At 27.0% G+C, this 19,199-nt stretch overlaps 1 protein-coding gene across 2 annotated transcripts in view; it reads left to right on the top strand.

Annotated features, from left to right (window-relative positions):
• The first annotated feature begins 5,904 nt into the window (after positions 1-5,904).
• The window catches only part of LOC129965933 (fibropellin-1-like), a 201,340-nt gene continuing 188,045 nt past the window's right edge, over positions 5,905-19,199 (top strand). For both annotated transcript variants that reach the window (XM_056080225.1, XM_056080226.1), the window contains exon 1: positions 5,905-6,459. In XM_056080225.1, coding sequence (XP_055936200.1) covers positions 6,292-6,459 — 168 coding nt within the window. In that variant the 5' untranslated portion in view covers positions 5,905-6,291. The remainder of the gene's footprint in view (positions 6,460-19,199) is intronic.

The raw sequence follows: 19,199 nt of genomic DNA, 5'->3' as shown, positions 1-19,199 counted from the left end.
GAATTAAAAAATACACGTATGCTTCTCCAAGAATGGGTATTGAAATCAGAAGTGTTAAAATTATCATATGTTGTTCAACAATTAAAAAAGAGAAATTTTTAGAATTCTAATTTAATTTTACTTATATTATCTGAAATTCTAAATATAATAATATGTTGACATAATTATGAAATCTTATTAAAAATAAGCCTATATCTATATGTTTTACAGCTGATATAACTAACGTATTGCAATTACTATCGTAAGGATTGGATATATGGCATTTTCGTAAATGTGCTGTTTCACAGAAGTTTCTAGAACAATGTCCTACAACGATTTTCAATAATCTATTTCATACATTATTTATTAAAATTCATTTAGATGATTTTTATTTACTAAGAGGGAATAACTTTCCCTCACTATGAGTCCCTCTCTCCACTAATCTTGTCACGTGAATTGTTGCAAATAATATTTTTCACATTTACCATAAAAAATATTTTTTATATTCACCGTTAATTTCTTTTTCCATTCACCATTTTTGTATACTATTCCTTGATTAAAGATACTATGAACCGAATACATTTTTGCTCAAACATTCATGGAAATAGATATTCGAAATAATAAGTTTCGAAAGTAAATAAGTTGATTAACCGCATGAGTTCAATTTCTAATCAAACCGAGCGGTCAACGTTCGCGGAGAAGAGCATCAGGATGTAATTAAACGGGAGAACCGACTGAAACTCTAATTATTCAGGTAAACGACGCTCATTTGGATATGTCAAATAAAGTTGATTTTAAAAGTGATATGAAATTGCAAAGGCTTTATTTAACGGCCGAAGATTGATAGGTTCTTTTTTATGTCATAAAATTCAAATCATCATGTACATAATATAATATAATCATCATGTATATATGTGTTTGTAATTAGGATAAAGAGGAGAATGCTGTACATTTGGCCGATTCTCAAAATTAATATTTTATTGACCTCATTTATAAGTTCACAATTTTGTTGCGAATTCTGATCTTAACTCTGCTTTGGATTGCATTTCTTACCTGCTGTAAATGACTAAAATTTTCAATTTTAATATTTTTAATTATTTTTTAAACCTTACACGATGGCATTGGCACGAAATAGAATTGTACCTTTGATTGGAGGGTTTTGATCTTGATCAGAACTTATGAAACAAGCATAAATGACAAAATGACTTTTGATTTAAACTCTATAAATAAGAATAAGTTATTTAGAAGACACCACGATTTAAAAAAATTCGTTCCTTTTAAAACATACATATTATTTTACTATTTAAGGAATAAGAAAGATATATATCCAATTGTTTAGTTTTAAAAAATCAATTTTTTTCAGGATTCATATTTTTTAGAAAATTAACAGTAAGCATAACTACTGTTTCTTGCTTTTTTGAAGGTAAACCATGATGGACTAAAATTTTTTAACAGGCAACCGCAAAACTCAGAAGTCAAATGCATTGTTAAAGTAAAAGCCATAAATATCAAAAGGTACCTATTTATATAAATATTGTAAAATTATTTATTTAAGCCAAATATTTTTAACAAAATAACTTAATTCCAACTTGATTTTTTAAAAACAAATTAAGGGTAAAACATTCTTTAAATTAAATTATTGTAAAATTCCGTGTATGAAATTATAGACTGAAGTATGCTTAAAACTCATAAATATTTTAAATCATCACTCTTTCAATCCTCAGGGAAATGAGAAAGAAAAAGAAGTGTATTGTTCCATTTATGGAATAGAAAAATATTTTTCTTGAATCTCTTTCTATTTTAGTCTCACCTTTAAAATAATCTTTTCTAATAATAAAGGAATATGTGAGAGTTCTAAAGAGTAGATGGTTTATTCTAGAATCATTATATTATGAAATTTAAAACTTTAGAAATAGAAAATATATATCACGAAAAAAAAATTCTGAAATTTTAATTAGAATTTAAGTTAATTAAAAATTAAATCCTATTCTTTTCTCTTTCCAAAATAATTCTGGAAACAGCCTCATAAAACTGATTTTCAACATTTTAAAGATCAAGAAATTCTCTTTTTAATAGAATCAATTTAATTATCATGGAAATTTTTTCTTGAATTTTGTCAATTTTTAAAAAAGATTTTTTTTTGCCAACAAAGCTACAACAACAGATTTCATTGTTGCCACAAAATTCAAACTTTTTTATTGTTTTATCAAATATTTTATTTATTAGATTTTCTTCTACCATTAAAAGCTAAAGAAGAAATTCTTTTTAACATTTGTATAGTTTGCATAAAGAATAAGAAAAGGAAGTTTCAGTATTGAGAATGTTAGAAGTTATATGAATTGAATAGCTACATTTTTAATAATATTGTGACGTCACGGACTTTACTGTATTATGAAGTTTCATCTACACATTAAATAGAACAAATATAAGATTTTAAAAATATATTGCTTCGAAAGTACATCACAATTTGATAAATGGAAATACTTTTTTATGAACATAAAGGGAATAATGAATACAAAATTTATGCATAAAAGATTTAATGGAAATTAAACGTACCTAATATTTTTATCGAACCACTGGTTCTCAATGACGACTAATTGTTAGAAATATTTTGGATTTCTAAAATCAAGTAGTAATACCGGAATGAAATTATGAATTACTTAAACGAATAACTTAATTGATAACTATCCCTTCGAATATAAAAATAATATATTATAATTTATAATACGTAAGTGACCAAAACTTCAAAATTCCATCACTTATCTCAGCATAAAATCAATTACTTAATTCCAATTTTACAAACATGAAACGAGTTAAGTTTAATATAATAATAATAAGGTGCAAATTAAATATAAATTTTTGTGATGGAAATGTGACAGCATACTTTAAATTACTGTTTTCGAATATTTAAAATATCTCAAACATTCAGTTTAGAATTCATGTTTAAATTTTTTTAATCAAGTTTTTTTTTTATATGAAAAATTTCTATTTTTCATGTTTACAGCGTCTATGAAATTTTGTCACATTCTTTCTTTACTTTAAAGAATATAACAATCCTTGCATGAAAAAAAAATCTTAAAATTCCAATGATTTTGTTTTTGATAGTAGAGTGCATTTTTCGTCAAAAGGCTTTGTATTTCAGGTGTCATCTACTACGGAAATATCCTATATAGAATCTAAAACGATAAAATTTTTTTGACAGTTTCACATTCCTGTCATACCAAAGTGTCAAGCACACACCCAAACGGAAGGCTCGGTTTAGCGATAAAAAAAGGAAACAGATATTAAAATCAAAAATTAACAAACAGAACACAACTATTTAATCTATCAGTTAATTCACAGTTATTTTGAGGATTTATATTAAATTTCCGCAATAATTAAAAATAATTCATAACAAGAAACTGATTGATATATTATGCATTGATTTAGGAATACTGTCAAACCTGTTTTTGTGCAGTATTTTTAATGCGTTTTTTTTTTGTGCGGTTTATGAATTCTAACGATGTTGAAATTATTAAACCGTTGTAATGTTTTCTATCAGTGTACATATGTACACTAATATAATGTGTATGGTACACAATGTATGTGCATATCACGTCAACTAATTATATACAATGTATGTAAATATCACATCAACTAATGGCATACAATGTATTTGCACATCACTTCATCAAATGGAATACAATGTATGCTCACATCATGTTAACTAATGGTATGGTACAATGTATGTGCATATGACATCAACAAATTCCAGTATTACAAAATAAATAATTTATTTCAAAATTAAATCAACTTTAATATCTTCAAGTGATGTACGTAATTTTGAACCAGTTCATCAGATGAAGATGTCAGTTTTGGATTACGTCGAGGAGTATCGAATTATGTGCATTTTGAAAATTTCTATCTGCTTAAAATGAGAAATTAAATAAAAAAAATGTTTCTAAGTGTAATTTAGTTATTTTTTTATTTGGAAAGCACTTTCTCATTATTTTGTAAATTTTTAATTGAAACATTTTCTTTATTCGGTCTCCTATCAGAGCATATTTTTCTTTTATATGTTGTAGAAAATACTTTGTTATAGCTATTTAGGAAGTTTAGGAATATTCTTTCATGCGATTTTCCTACCTATAACATAAAAACAGGTTTGATTATGTATTTATTAAGAATAAATCATAAAACGAATTACGGTTTTTCTGAGAATTTTATAATTTTATATAATGTTTCGTTGATGGAAAATATAATAAATTTTTAATGGATGAAGAAATATATTCCTAATATTCATTTTTTTACATATTTCTTCATATTCATTTTTTCAGGAGTGTAGCTTAAAAATTGAACTATTTATATTTTGTATATCTTTATTTTTTCTAATCAAACAAAAAAGACAATTATATTCTCTCTTTTAATATTATCGATATTTTCTCAAAACTTTGATCAGAAATTTGTATTTGTTATTGAAAAAAATTTTTGCGACATCATTTATTTTATAACATTGATTATCTGTACATAAATTTTTAAGTGATTTTTAAGTGAATTAAATAATTTAAAAAAAGTATACGTTTTGAAAAATTAAAAAATATATATTTAATTAAGGTTCTTTAAAAATCCAGAATAATGTTTTCTTATTTCACAGCATGTGACGAACTTTTCAATGAAATTTTTCTTTTCATAAATAATAAATCATTAAATTAAATAAAAAATATGACCTTAAATCGAAATATCCCTCTTTTAACATGCATCAAGAATAATGATAAATATAATAATTTCTTTTGTATATTCTTTTCATTTAAAAATTAAAAATAATTATACAACATTTTGAAAGGATTTTGATTTGATAAACTTGCATACTATCTATAAATTTGTGTATTATCTATAAATCTAAGTGAGGCAAGTTGTTCAAAATGGTATACTTATTTCTTGAATAACGGAGACTCATTACAAAAGAGATTTCAAAATTGCATCCAGAAAATAACTTACATTTTTGCATTTTCCTCTATAACTTTGGATCATACAATTGTGAAAAAAAAATAATTTTTCAATCCTTTAAAAAGTAGAAAATTAATTTTTTCCATCTCCGTCATATCAGTTTTATTTTTGCACTTCTTTTCTCTCATATTTAAGCATTTATTAAATATACTTTATAACAAAAGTTTTCATTGCAATAATTAATGCATTTATACTCCAGAAATGAATTAATTAACAATTCATTCCATAAGTATAAACACATTAATTAGTGCGACAATGTTAAATATATTTTTATGCGCTTTTTACCACTTCGTCGGTCATCGTCTTTCACATAATTATCATTAATTTAAATAAGAAATATCATTATACAAACTCAAAATAAAGATAGACGAAACGATTATGTTATGATTCCTTAAAAAATAATTTTGATATAATTTGCGATAAATTTTTTATATAAAATTTCTAATAATTTTATATAAAATAATTTATATATAATTTTTTGAAAATGTACGGGATCCAAATTATTAACGAAATAGTAGCATAGTTTTCTTGATATCATCGAAAAACTTATAAAATATTTCGCAGATTTTAATTTTATTTGCATGCAATGAAGAACAGTAACTATTTTTTCCCTCTAAAATAATTTCAAACTTGTTCACTAATATTTCTTCTTTCCAAAACATAAATACTACCATTTCAAACAATAACCTTAGTAATAAATCAAAATGTGTCACAATTTTTTAACACGCAACCTCAAAGATGACGAATCCAATAACAAAAAAAGTTTAACCCCAGCATTCTTTTATTCTCTCTGTTTCATTGCCTCACGAAACGCACTGTGCGTTCATTCCCCGATTCCGGAAAACCTAAAACTGGCGAAAGTGGGTGGAGGGATGGGCGGGTGCAGATTTCCCGTTTTCCCGGTATATCAGGGAGAAGAATCATTCGAAGCCGGGATTTCGAACGGTGAACACGGACGAAGTGTTGCTCTCAGCGGGAGTTCTGAGAAGCAATCGTGAACATTCATTCTGAAATTCAGAACTTCAGTTCGATCATTCGACTTGGAATAAAATATAAAACCGAATTATTTCACAAACTCTGCGTTCATATTCAATGCCAAATTGATCTTCTAAATAAAAAGTAAATAAATAAATGGACTAACATCTGCGAACTTTGTAGAAATAACGTCTGCTGATAACTTTAAAAAATCGTCTGCATTTAATTGATATCTGTTACTTGAAAATTCTGAATTGGAATTTGTCTCATATGAATAACATTCAGTTTATGCAAATATAAAATACGGAATATTAAAATCAGTTTGTTGAAGTTTTTCATAAGGTATCAGATATGGAGGTTCAGAAGTGCGTCTGGATTTGGATTCTTTTGTGTGTGACTTCATCACTGGGCTTGAACGCGACGGATTCACTACCTGAATGTGTTCGGGATGGAAACAACTCGAGGGTGGAATGGAGATTGCAGAAGCAGACAACTCAACTTTATTTGAATTCGACAACCGTAAGTATTTGTTTTTAAAAACATTAAAAAAATATTAAACTGATTATATTATTAATTTTTAATAAAATAAATTATTAATAAAACTGATTTAGTAATAAATAAAAACCATTTAACAAATTATCAAATTTGGTAAATGAATTTTATTTATCAAATAAAAATCATTTAACAAAATGCTTTTTTCAAATGATTTAAAATATTTTAAAAATTAAACATTTAATAAATTTTTATTAAAACATTTAAAAAATTAACATTTATTAAATTTTTGTTAAAACTTTTACAAATTAACATTTATTAAATTTTTGTTAAAACATTTAAAAATTAACATTTATTAAATTTTTGTTAAAACATTTAAAAATTAACATTTTATGAATTTTTAAATTTAATATTTTTCGGAACCAAAAGTTCTTATTACTCTTATTTGGAATGGATAATATAATTATATAATTTTTAATTTAAAATAATAATATAATTTTCTATAAACACATATATTTTAAATAAAATACAATTAAGTTTTAAAATTTTAATCACTAAGAAAAAGAATATTGAATGCATTGAAAATAATATTTTGAAAATTTATAAACTTGACGGAACTAATATTACGATTTATTACTTAAAAACCTTCGATTAAAGTATTTTTTTAAAAAATAATCCGTTGTTTAAACTTTTAAAAAATTATTTTATTCAATTCTGTTAAATTGAATCTATTTAATTAATTTTTAATTTATTAAGTCGTATTTTTATGTAACATATATTTAAAAAAAGTTCAGGGATAAAAACGATGAAAAGACATAGATAAAATTTAAAAGAAAGAATTAGAATTCATCCTATGAATATGTTTAATGGAAAAATAGGACAATCACACTCTTTATAGTGTTTTTGAATTAATTTTCTGCAATTAGATGAAATTTATGAAAATTCTAAAATAACATAATAAGCATGTAGATTTATATAAAGAAATAAATTAATATAAAGACGCAATTAAAGGTATTTTTCAAAGGAATTTATTCTGAAATTTCAGCTTACAAGATTATCATGTTATGTAGTGCTCAATTGAAAGTAAATTTATGTTTCTATAGAATTTGATTTTTTATTGAATAAGAAAATTTAAAATTATTTGAATAGAAAACTAATAATAAATTTACACATTATCTTCTTTGGATAATATCAACTTAAATTTTTTTAAATATTATATTAAAAAATTGCATTACATTAATTAATTATTAAAAAACTATATCATATTAAATATTATTATTATTAATTTTTTTTAAATATATATCATTTTTCAAAAATATTATGCATTAATTTGGAGTGATTATATATATCACTAAAGAAATTGAAACAACTTTTAAAAGCTGATCTAATTAGTCTACCTTAATATGGAAGCAGAAAACATCTATGTTGTTAAATTACTTTGCAGTCGTGGTCTAATTTGAGAAAGAGAATATTAAGCGCCTGAAAATTTGGCATCAAAAGCTGAGATTAAACACTCGATCAATTATGCTGATTATTCTAAACCTTCTTCTTATATTTTGGAAAAATTTTTAGGTTTACTTACATCAGGTTTTGCAAAACTTAAAATAAGATAGGTCAGAGTATAAGATAATTATTTTAAAAAAAAGGTTATATTTTGTTATTTCTTCCATTATAATGTATGAGGGAATGAAAAGAATGAAATTATTTCTTCTACAACATATGCCAACACTTATAATCACATATAAATTAGTCCCGCAGCGATTGCAAGATCATAATAAATAAGAAGAGTAAAGAAATTAAAAGAAAAAAAGGACATATTAAGAAGATTAGATTGTGCATTAGAATTATAAATTAATTTCAAGATAATATATTTTTAAATTACCACATTTGAAGTTCAAAAAATTTTAATTTATAAAGTAAGTATAACAGTTCAATATTATTTGATACATCAAATGAAAGTTCTATTAAGAGATAGTGAAGATACATGTCGTTATTTTGGAAAAGCAATTAAATGCAAGATAAAGTCCGAGCTTCTATCATCTTTTTGTTTTAGCAACGCGAGACATACTTTTTTCGAATTTTGTACTTCGTAAATGAATGGTAAACATAAAGTTGCGGAATTATTATGCCTCCAAATAACGAAGACAATATGAATTCCCCTATTGCGGAAGCATTTTCTTCGCTTATCTCTCCTCCTATTCATTTTTAATAAAATAAACGCCTCCTGACGCATGCGCAGAAGCGCGGAGGATTTTCGAATTCATGAATGAATAGTATTCGCCATGTTACTTTCCTCTCCATATTACTTTGTAAAATAAAATGTAAACAACAGTTGTCAAAAAAATTGAATCTTCACTGGAGATAATTAAATAATTAAATTAAATTTTTTACCGAGGCAAAAATTTACCACCGTGCATTAATTAATTTAAAATGAAAGTTAACTCTATATACTGAAAATAAATGACTATTTAAAAATATATAATTTATTTAAATCACGGTATATACATCCAGCTAGTTTCTGAAAGTTGATGTGTGATTTGAAGCTTGCAAGTTTCAGCAATCTCAGTACTATTATAGAATACTTATATAAGTAGCTCTTAACATAATTATGTCTTACCTCATATTTTTATCATTTAAATGAGTTTGATGAAATTGTTGTTTATATATGTCTACATTTTGTCTACCGAAAATTTGAAATTTTCGAACCATTATGGAATTTTTCAATGATATATTTTCATGTTAAAAGATTCTATCTTTGATTGCCAAACTTCGATTGGATTGAGATATTTTATTTTTAGGTCTTAATATATGTTGAAGGGGTTGAAAAAAATGTGTTTTTTTTTAAGAGAATATTTTTTAATAAGTTTCCATTTATTTTTGTTCATTTTTGAAGAAATGATTTATTATCATTAATTAATTTTTGAATCTTTTCGATCTTTTTTCATAGCGAGCAACAAAATAACGCGAGTTCGCAAATTGTACAGACTAAGTCTATGGCAAAGGATACAGACTTGCTCTGATTGGTTCAAGCCTTGGCATCTTTTTGGCAAAACATTGCCAAAAAGATGTCATACCGAAATATATTTTTATAAAAATAAAATTTGTGAATTTATCCCCCCCCCTCCTATTTTTTACGGTTTACATGGAATATTAATCTGGAACACATATACAGCAGAAAAGATCAAATCCTGAAACCTAAAATCAGGAAATATAGAAATTATAATTTATTAAAAATATTTTTTTTGTGTGTTTCTTCTTAATATTATTTTGATATAACTAAAAGAATTAGCTACGAAATCACATATTCCGTTAAAGCTTACATATTTATACGTTTTGGGCATTAAGTAATCATCTCCCCATATGTATTTGATGGGAAAGTAACAAACGTTCAGCAACAAGTTTTAATGACTGCATAAATTATATAATAAAGGCACAAAAATCATAGAAAAATAAGAATTATTTAATTGCTGCATCATATGTTGAGTAATTACTTTCATTTAGTTTTCATACTTCTGTGCATAAACAACATTAGTTACTTGTATTACTAGTATTATTAGTAATATTTATTATTATTATTATTAATTAGTATTAGTAGTATTACTAGTAATATTTAGAGAAAACAATTATATTCATAAAAATTAGATCGTGTTGCTATTCACTCGTGTCCTCCATAAAACTAATGAAAGATACAAAGTTTGAGCCAAATAAGCGAAAACTACACTATTATGAGTGCAAAACATTGCCAAAAAGATGCCAAGGCTTAAACCAATCAGAGCATGTCGGTATCCTTTGCCATAGACTTAGTCTGTACAATTTGCGAACTCGCACAAATAACGTGTAACTGATGTTGATACCATTTGATATATGTCGCGTGTACACCATTAACTTTATTTAAATGAAAAGATATAACAGAAATTAGTCAGTTATTAGTTGATTCGATCTTGAAAGTTACTGAGAGATTAAGTTGCCGATTGTTGCCAGTTGCAAAAGATAATATAAATAAAAAGTTATTTCCGAAACAATAAATTTATCTTGAAATAAAAACTTCCAACAGCTAAACCTGCTAGCTCAGTACCACCAGAAAACTTCAAAGATGTTTTGTGGACTTTAAGGACGTAAAGGATATTACTAGTTTCGATATTTCTTTACGGATACAATACGTGTTAGCGACTAAGGCTTATAAAATCGATGGAGGGAAATTTACTGGAAAGCTGGTGGAAGAATATTTTAACCTACAGACTTAAAAATAAAATTTAGAAATGTAATTGCATTAGAATTGTTACTTGCTTAAAATTGAATAAAATGTTGATTCAGCTACGCTCAAGACGTTTTACATAAATTCAACATGTGTAAGATTTGAATACATGGAGGTATTTTAGTATAATTTAGATTTTTTGTTAAAAAATTAGATAAATCAAAATCTGCAATCAGATTACTCATTGGTAGATTTCGCAATTATTTCAATCCATTCACAGGAAATTTCTCCTGTCTGAGAACAAATGAATACGAGAACTGCAGTCAGAGCAAGTTCAATGGAAAACGCATTCCAACATGCAAGCTTTAGAATATTACTGATTCAGATATTCCTAAAATGTTCCATCGTTCGTTGATGTCAAAGTTACGATGTGAAAATCAACAAAGTCTTGCGGAAAATTATCCTCAATTTTATGAGTTTAGATATTCTATGAAAAATAATCATATGATGGTCCAAATCATAGTCCAAAATATGTTTTGGCAATTCGTTTTAAACATATATTCTTAAAAAGAAAGTATACAAAAATTAAAGAGAAAAAATGGCCCAAGCTTACTTTTACCATCTTAAAATCCCACTCTGTCCAGTCCAAATTGCCTTCGTGTAATATGAAAATATGCGAGTGTTAATATGCATAAGAGCTTATTTTCAAATTGATAATTTTAAACAGAAAATGACTTTAGTGGGTAAACGTGTCACAGTTGGCGATATTAGCTCAGAAAACATGTCACATCTGGCGACACTAGCTTAGAAATTTCCAATTCAATTCCAGATTCAACCCCAATCCATTAGAATGTCATCTATTCCCTACCCATTGTTTTAATACTTCAGCGAACTTGCGTGGAATGTATTTACCTAACGACGAAGAGATATTCCATTCCTCAATTATCGATCCCTTACACAGAATTACATTAGCTTGTCCATCGCTAGGGTTTCTAGAGTAATGGAGTAACCCAAATGGAATCATTTTAAACAACAACATTGGAACCGCCTAAACAGTGGTATTAAATAGATGCTTAATTCAGAGATGATATTTCACTAACGCTCAAGACATCAAGGGGTGTTCGTGACATAGTAGAATTAAAATCTTTGGGGCTTAAACTGAATACTAATACATTTTATGTCAAATTTCAAAGACTGGTCAAAATGAAATTAATTTAGAATTTCGTTAATTTATACATATTTTGGTTATTAGTGTAACACTTAAAGAATGTTTAAAAATTAAATTTGAATATTGTTACAATTTATGTTGAATTTAAATGACTGTTCAAAATGAAATTAACTCATAATTTCAGTATTTGATAAGAATTCTGGATATGAGTAGAATATTTAAAAGTTTTGTTTTCAAGAGCAAAAGATGTTTTCAAGAGCAAAGGACACTTTTACATCATATAACTTTGAATATTCGTAATTTCTAATACAAAAAAAAAAAAAAAAAAAGAAAAAGAAAAGACAACAATCTACAATGGCAAAAATGACACATATAAATATTCATCAAAGCATGTTCACTAATAACAGTTTTATTATCATGAAGGAAATCGCATATCATTCATGAAACGATATGTTAAAAAAAAGACGAAAGAATTTCTTCAGTTTGAGCTCCAGTGGGCTTTATTCAAAACAACGAAAACTTACTTACACAAAATAATGAAAACACAAACAAAAATTCCAAATAAGATTTATATTATTTTCACTTATTTTAATTTCTTCTAAGAAAATAGGATTTTATAAAACATGAAATATCCACTGAACGGTAGCTAAGTCTTGTTCTTATTTTGGACACAATATTACCTGAAATTGAAAATACTCTTTCACTAGCTACTGAGCTTGATTTAATAGTTTTCATGGCATCAAATAACAAATCAAAGTTTTTTGTTCTTCTTTTCGTTGCCTCAAATAATAAAAAATCTACTTTCTTGGATTTGTAAGTCTCTCTTCAGGGTTTTCAAGAAACTTATGAATTGATTTTTCCATGTCTTCTTTTAAAAAAGCCTTTTCTGATGAGTAATTTCTTCGATTTGCTCTTCATCAGCATCGGTTTCCACATAATAATTTGGAAATATTCTAGACAATGTCCTTTCCGATAACTTAATAATTTTGGTTTTTGAATCAAAAGAAGGCACACTAGATTTCTTAGATTAGATGTGGATTTTGCAAATACACCAAACGAGATGCTAATTCTACTTGTCTTCTTTCTTGAATTTGTTCTTCTAAAGCATATAACATTTTCAAACTTATTACGTTTAAATTATTTAGTTCATTTAACAGAAATTCAAATATACCTTCACTTGTTAATGAGTTGGCATCTCGTCGCCTTAAGCCTTCAGCTGCTAGATAAATCGGTCCCAATCGATAAAATTCAAAATATTTGTTTGATTTTTTGAAGAAGAGAAATATCCCGGCATTCTGGAAAACCAGTTTTCTGAATTTAAAATTGGTTTTCAAATGTGACAAATTTACTTTAAAAAACCGTCAAATCCTAAGCTCTAGATTTAAAAAAGAAATAATAAATTTCTAAAATATAAAGCAAATTAAAAAATGAATAGTCGAGAGTGATTTTGTCAGATCTCTATCATAAAAGCCTCAAAACGTTCCGAGCTAGTCGCCTTAGAAGCCAGGATAGAATCTGATTGTGGCCAAGCTAGTCACCTTTGGCCACAAGCTGATCCAACGGAATTAATACTCTCTAAAATTTTCATTTAAATATTTTTATAAGAATTGCTTCCGTAATAGTATCTTCAACGAAATATTTTTAAGCTACAAATTTCAACAGATATATAACTATACTATTAACAGAACAAAACACCGTTCTGTTCATGTTACTACTTTATATTTCTCTACTTTTCTGTCAGTTCCCATAAAATTTGAAATTTTAATTCAAGAGAAAGTGATTAAATTTCAATTAATGCAATAACATCTTGCCTTAAATCAAATTTGCCTTTTAAAAACAATAATACAGAAACCAGAATCATTCAAAATTTAAGTTTTATGTGCATTATAGAATATTTTTTTATAATTCATCCAATATCTCAAATAATTAATAAATAAAAATTTCTTTGATTTATCATAAAACTTAGTTTTTTAGTTTCACTTTAAAAATGATTTAATTAATGAAAATAATATTTTATATTGTTTTAATCTCTAAATTTATTTCTGATGAAATTACGAAGACTAAATTATTCACAAAGAATCATATTCATTGTAATATTATTTACGCTCGAATTTTGAAAATACATTTTCTGAGATCAAATCTGACCAAGTTATGAAGTTTAAAATATCGCTATTTTAAAACATTTAGCAATTTCATAATTTGACTAATCATTCATAAGGGAAACTCCGTGTGCTGATTGGCTCATCTTCTTTGAGATGGTTAATCCAGTGATCTAAAATTGTGCTCTTTTATAAGATAGTAATATTCATTACTGTTGGACTCAGATTGCATTTTGCATTTATACAATCATGTTCGCCTGAAATACTACAGAGTTATTGAATTAATAATATAGACATTTTAAAAGTTCACAATAACTTTTTTCTTACACTCATCTTACAAGAACATATCAAGTTTCGCGTTTATTTTTCTTTCTGACAAACACATACTGAAATTATATTTTTTTATGTTTAGATTGCTATCAAAGTTAACTTAATCTTTAAATTTGAGTTTTTATCAACATGATGGCAACACTTTAATAATAACTTATTTTTCCCATGTACACGAGACTTGTTCATGTAGCTTTTATTTTTACTTTGTGTGAAATAAAATGTTGAAAATAAAAGCCTGATATATTTTTTTAATTTATTAAAAATAAAGACTTGATTTAAAATTTAAAAATTGATATTATTGAAAATTAAATTTTTGAATTTCAAGAATATATAAAAATTATTTTTTTACTGTAATATTTTCTGATGTATTTGTGGAAAAATTTTGCTTAATTTTTAATTAATTAAAATTTATATATATAGTTTTTAAAAAATTGTCTCCTAACTAAACATTCTCATTCTCCAAAACATGTATGATTAAAATTTGGTAGTTCTAAGTCAAACGGTTTGCTTTGTGGACCGTCAATATGTATACACATTCAACAGTATCACCACTACTACTGCCGGCGTTCTTGCATAGGGGTAGTGCATCTTCCCCGTCATCTGGGCGTCCCGGGTTCGAATCCCGGTTCGGGCATGGTTGTTTTTTATCTGTGTTCTATCTGTGAGGTATGTGAATGTGCCCCCCTGTAAAAAGGGGTTGTGCAAGCGAATGTGCGAATTTCACCTTCATATGAGATAGAAGTCAGACTTCTGCCCTCGGGTGCTCAGGGGTCTTTACCCTCAGAAGCTACTGCACCCCCTTTCTGTGGTAACGCAGACACGACATCATCATCACCACTACTACTAACATGGTAATTGAGATAAACATAGATATACATACAACTATATCTGAACTTATATGCTGAAACATGTACACACGCACATGCGCGATTTATCGCTTATGTGCGTTAAGTAGCAAAAATGAATCAAAATTTATAAGAGAAATTTATACTGAGAGCCTTATTATACAGTTTCAGTTATTATATTAATAACGCTACTGAATGGCATGAGCATTATAATAGATACTTCACTTATACACATTTCCTGTATTATGGTAATATACATCCCAAAGTTCTATTAACTATATTACTAACTATGCTCCTTTAGATAAGAACAAAAGATCAATTATAGCTTCAATGTCCTAGTTACATTTGAAGAGTTACTTTCACAAAAGACTGAGAATGCTCATATTGAATTCTGCAGTCATAATCAGAATTATTGCCTCCTTAAATTAGTCCGATTGAAATGTATCTTTATTTCCATTAATTACACTCTTTTAAAGTACTGAAAAGCTTCCTTAGACTTAAGAAATTACCTTTTCGTCCCGAGCTTCTTAAAATTCTATTATATGAGAATTTGTCCCTACATTCACAGCTCCAAGCAAACGCTTTTCAGTTTCAACAAAAGATTTTATGCCTCGAAGCTCTTTGTTCCATCGAGAAGATTCCTAATTTTAGGAGAGGCGCAATTTGGGACAATGTTAACGACATCGAGATGGATGTGACTCCAGGAGTTAACAGATCCATGGGAGAACCAGACGGCTGTTTTCCAAGTCGCTATTGAAGTTCTTGGAAACGTATTACTACAGTTTGAATTGTTTCAGTCAGTGAACAGAAAAATACGAGGCAATTCTTTTCGAACTGGGTTGATACTTTTCCGCTCGACAGAAAATAGGCAAGGTTCTGAGGTTGTGGTTGGACAGTTTTGTTATAAATGTATTTTTGGATTTGGAATGGAATTTATATAGAACATTTGGAAGTTTTACTAGGATAAAAGGCTTTTCTTTTGTAATCTTTTCTTTTCTTTCTTTCTTTCTTTCTTTTTTTTTTTTTTTGAAAATGACATTTATATCTTTGAATGCAACGATTATTTTTTTACAAAAATCATTTTAAGATTGTTCAATACAATAATTATTACTACAATTTTATGAATTGTTATTTTAACAATTAATATATGTGTATATATATACTCAAATAAAGGTGGCTATTTTTTAAATAAAAAAAGAAAATAATGTATCATATTTAAACTGTTTGACCATATTATATTTAAATAGTAAAAAATGAAAGTAAAATTACTTTAACTCAAGATAAATAATATTGTTTTTAAAATACTTTAATTTAACTATCTTGAAAATAATTTGAGAAAAAGTAATTCCTTTTTTAAATTTAAGTTCATTCCATGCTACAAGTTCTTATATTTTGTTGTTATATTATTAATATTACTATATAATGATATAAAAATAATAATATTTTATATCATTATAAGGAGTCCCCCCCCCTTTTCTGTCCTTCTCCCTCGTACAGCTGTCTCCACTTTATCAACCACTTGCTGAATGAAAAAAAAAGTAATAAGAGAAAGGAAATTTATAGTTACGATTTTTTGTTGTTATTGCAGGGCTTTATAGCTTTAATTAAAGATGTATCTATATCAAAAGACAAAATATTTTCATGGACTGGAAATTTTAGTTAATATTTTTGAAATATTAGGGAATTTTGAAATTCCACAAACATATTTTTAAACCAGGATAATTTCTGAAAAGGATGACATTTATATTAAGAATTTTAAATTTGCTCGTAAAATTCATGAAAAAATCTTTACATATTTCGGCGTAATGTTCAGTTTAGCTAGATTCGTTTTTTGAGGCCATATGAGAGAAAATATTTAAGACAATTTCTTCTAAATCTTTCTATATGTTGGAAGATACCATGCAGCACACATGCTAAACCTATGCAAGACCTTTTGGTCAAAATTTCGAATATCTTTTGCAACATTTTTGCTTTTTTCTAACTCAATTTTCATAATTAAAATGCTTTTTTTTTCACATTCACATTTTATTGTTTAATTTCTCGTCTTCAGTTTACGTTTTTATTTGTTGTACCAAATTGTTAAGAAAGCATTTTCAGCCCTGCTTATGAATTGTCGTCAGTCTCCTATATTTTTCACAAGTTTGTAATACTGATATTAAATGAATAATAGTTACTTCTGAGCCTTATAGTAACAAATAACAAACATAATATGTTATCAGAAAGTTCCCAGAAGCATCTGAAGTGGAAGCAAATAATTGGCATCTCAGTAATATCATAAAAGCATTTCAAAAGGTAATTTCTTTCAAAACCGCCCACGTTCACTTGAGTACTAATTTCCTTGTTCACTACTTCATCTACTCTTTGAACTAATTCATTTTGTACCTCAATTATTTATTCAAACCTAAAGCAGGTCGCTGTACCATAACCTTGTTAAGAATCTATTCTTCAATAGCACTCTTTGCTTCCACAGATCGAAGTACCGCACTTTTCTATTTTAACAATAGAATTCATTCTTAAAAGTTGTTTACAACAACAGGGAATATTCTGTAATTCTAGAAGAGGCTCAGTTTACAACAATGCTAATGAATGTAAACCCAGAAGTTAACAGACCAGGAAAAGAACCAGATTCTTTTCCAAGTCTCTATTGAATTTCTAGTGAATTTATTACTACTGTTTGAATTGTTGAAATCGGTGAACAGAAAAATTCTTTTGAAATTGGATTGTTACGTCTACGCTTGATATAAAATAACAGGATTCATGGGTTGTTCTAGAACAGTTTTTTTTTTCTAGACACTATTTTTGTACTTGATTTGGAATTTATAGAGGATATTTTGAAACTTTTGGGGCCAAGAAAAGTTTTCTTCTTTTACCATCACTTTTCCAAAATAAACTTTCTGTGTTTGTGTTGACATTGAAGTGGATCTAGCAAGATAGATTTTAATGTTATTGTTTTCAGTGAGTCTGACAAGAGTTTAGTGTAAAATAGAAGTTACTTCTTTTACTCTAAAAGAGAGGAGGAAAGTTAGAATTCGAAACATTCACAAAGGATGATAGTTTTTGTAGTTTTTATTTTCTCGCAAAAGATGAGAAGAACAGGTGAAAAAAAAATTGCAATCGTTTAAGAAAAATGACGTCGAAGTTAGGATACATATCCACGTTTCAGATCACACTGAAGTTGAAAATATCATTGCATCAAAATTTGCAGATATACTCAATTTTGGATGAAAACTATCCATCTTAAATTTATCTGCTTTTCTGTGAATATAATGTTTGTAATGTTGCTTCCCAGAGTAGTTAATCTTATGGAATGGAAGATAATTTTATAAAAAGCGCTAACGAATTCTGCATGGATGCCGGGAAAATGAGGGAAACTCATTGGCGAAACACTTATGGCGTTAAAAATTAAGGATCTCGAGTATTGGAGAATTTTTGCGATGTATTAATTAGAAGCGAAGATAAAATATCCTTCTAGAAACTTCTTTGCCCTGTCACTGAGATTATAAAAGTCCAAAAAACCCAAATCAGTAATAGTTGTTCAGTCGAGAAATGTGAGTCAATTAAATTGAGCTCAAACGAATAGTTGAACAAAATCTCTCTTTGGTGAGTTGATTTCTAACGAATTTTCTATCAATGTTTTTTGGTGTTAAGATTATTTAGTATGATTTGTCTCTTGTGTTTTGTTGGTATTTGAAAGTGCTATTATGTGTTAAGTGTTGTCCGTTGTTGTCAGTTATTAAGCCTATTTGACTTTTCACTGTACACTCACTAGATAAAACAGATGTTTCGCATAACAATATGAATACATTATTTCAAATAATTATGTATGGAAACTGGCCTCATAGGAAGATTTATATACAAAACATTAGATTAAATGCACAATAAGTTAACTGTTAATAACTTTGTATATATGTGAAAGCATTCATTCAAAAATTTCATGAAGCAAGGGAATCTTATTTTGTGGCGTAAAGTTATCTGACATCAGAAAAAAAAAATTGAAACCGAGAAATAAATATAATTGACACATAAAGCAATAAAATCAAAGCTAAGTTAACGTTTAGCTGAAGATAAAAGCATTTACTTTCAGAGATGTTGACTTTTTTCATCAAGCATAGGTTTCCAGTTTTAAGATT

This window comes from Argiope bruennichi, chromosome 4, assembly GCF_947563725.1.
Source record: "Argiope bruennichi chromosome 4, qqArgBrue1.1, whole genome shotgun sequence".
NCBI lineage: Eukaryota > Metazoa > Arthropoda > Arachnida > Araneae > Araneidae > Argiope > Argiope bruennichi.
Note: the sequence above shows the minus strand (reverse complement) of the source record. Positions and strands in the feature narration are given on the sequence as shown.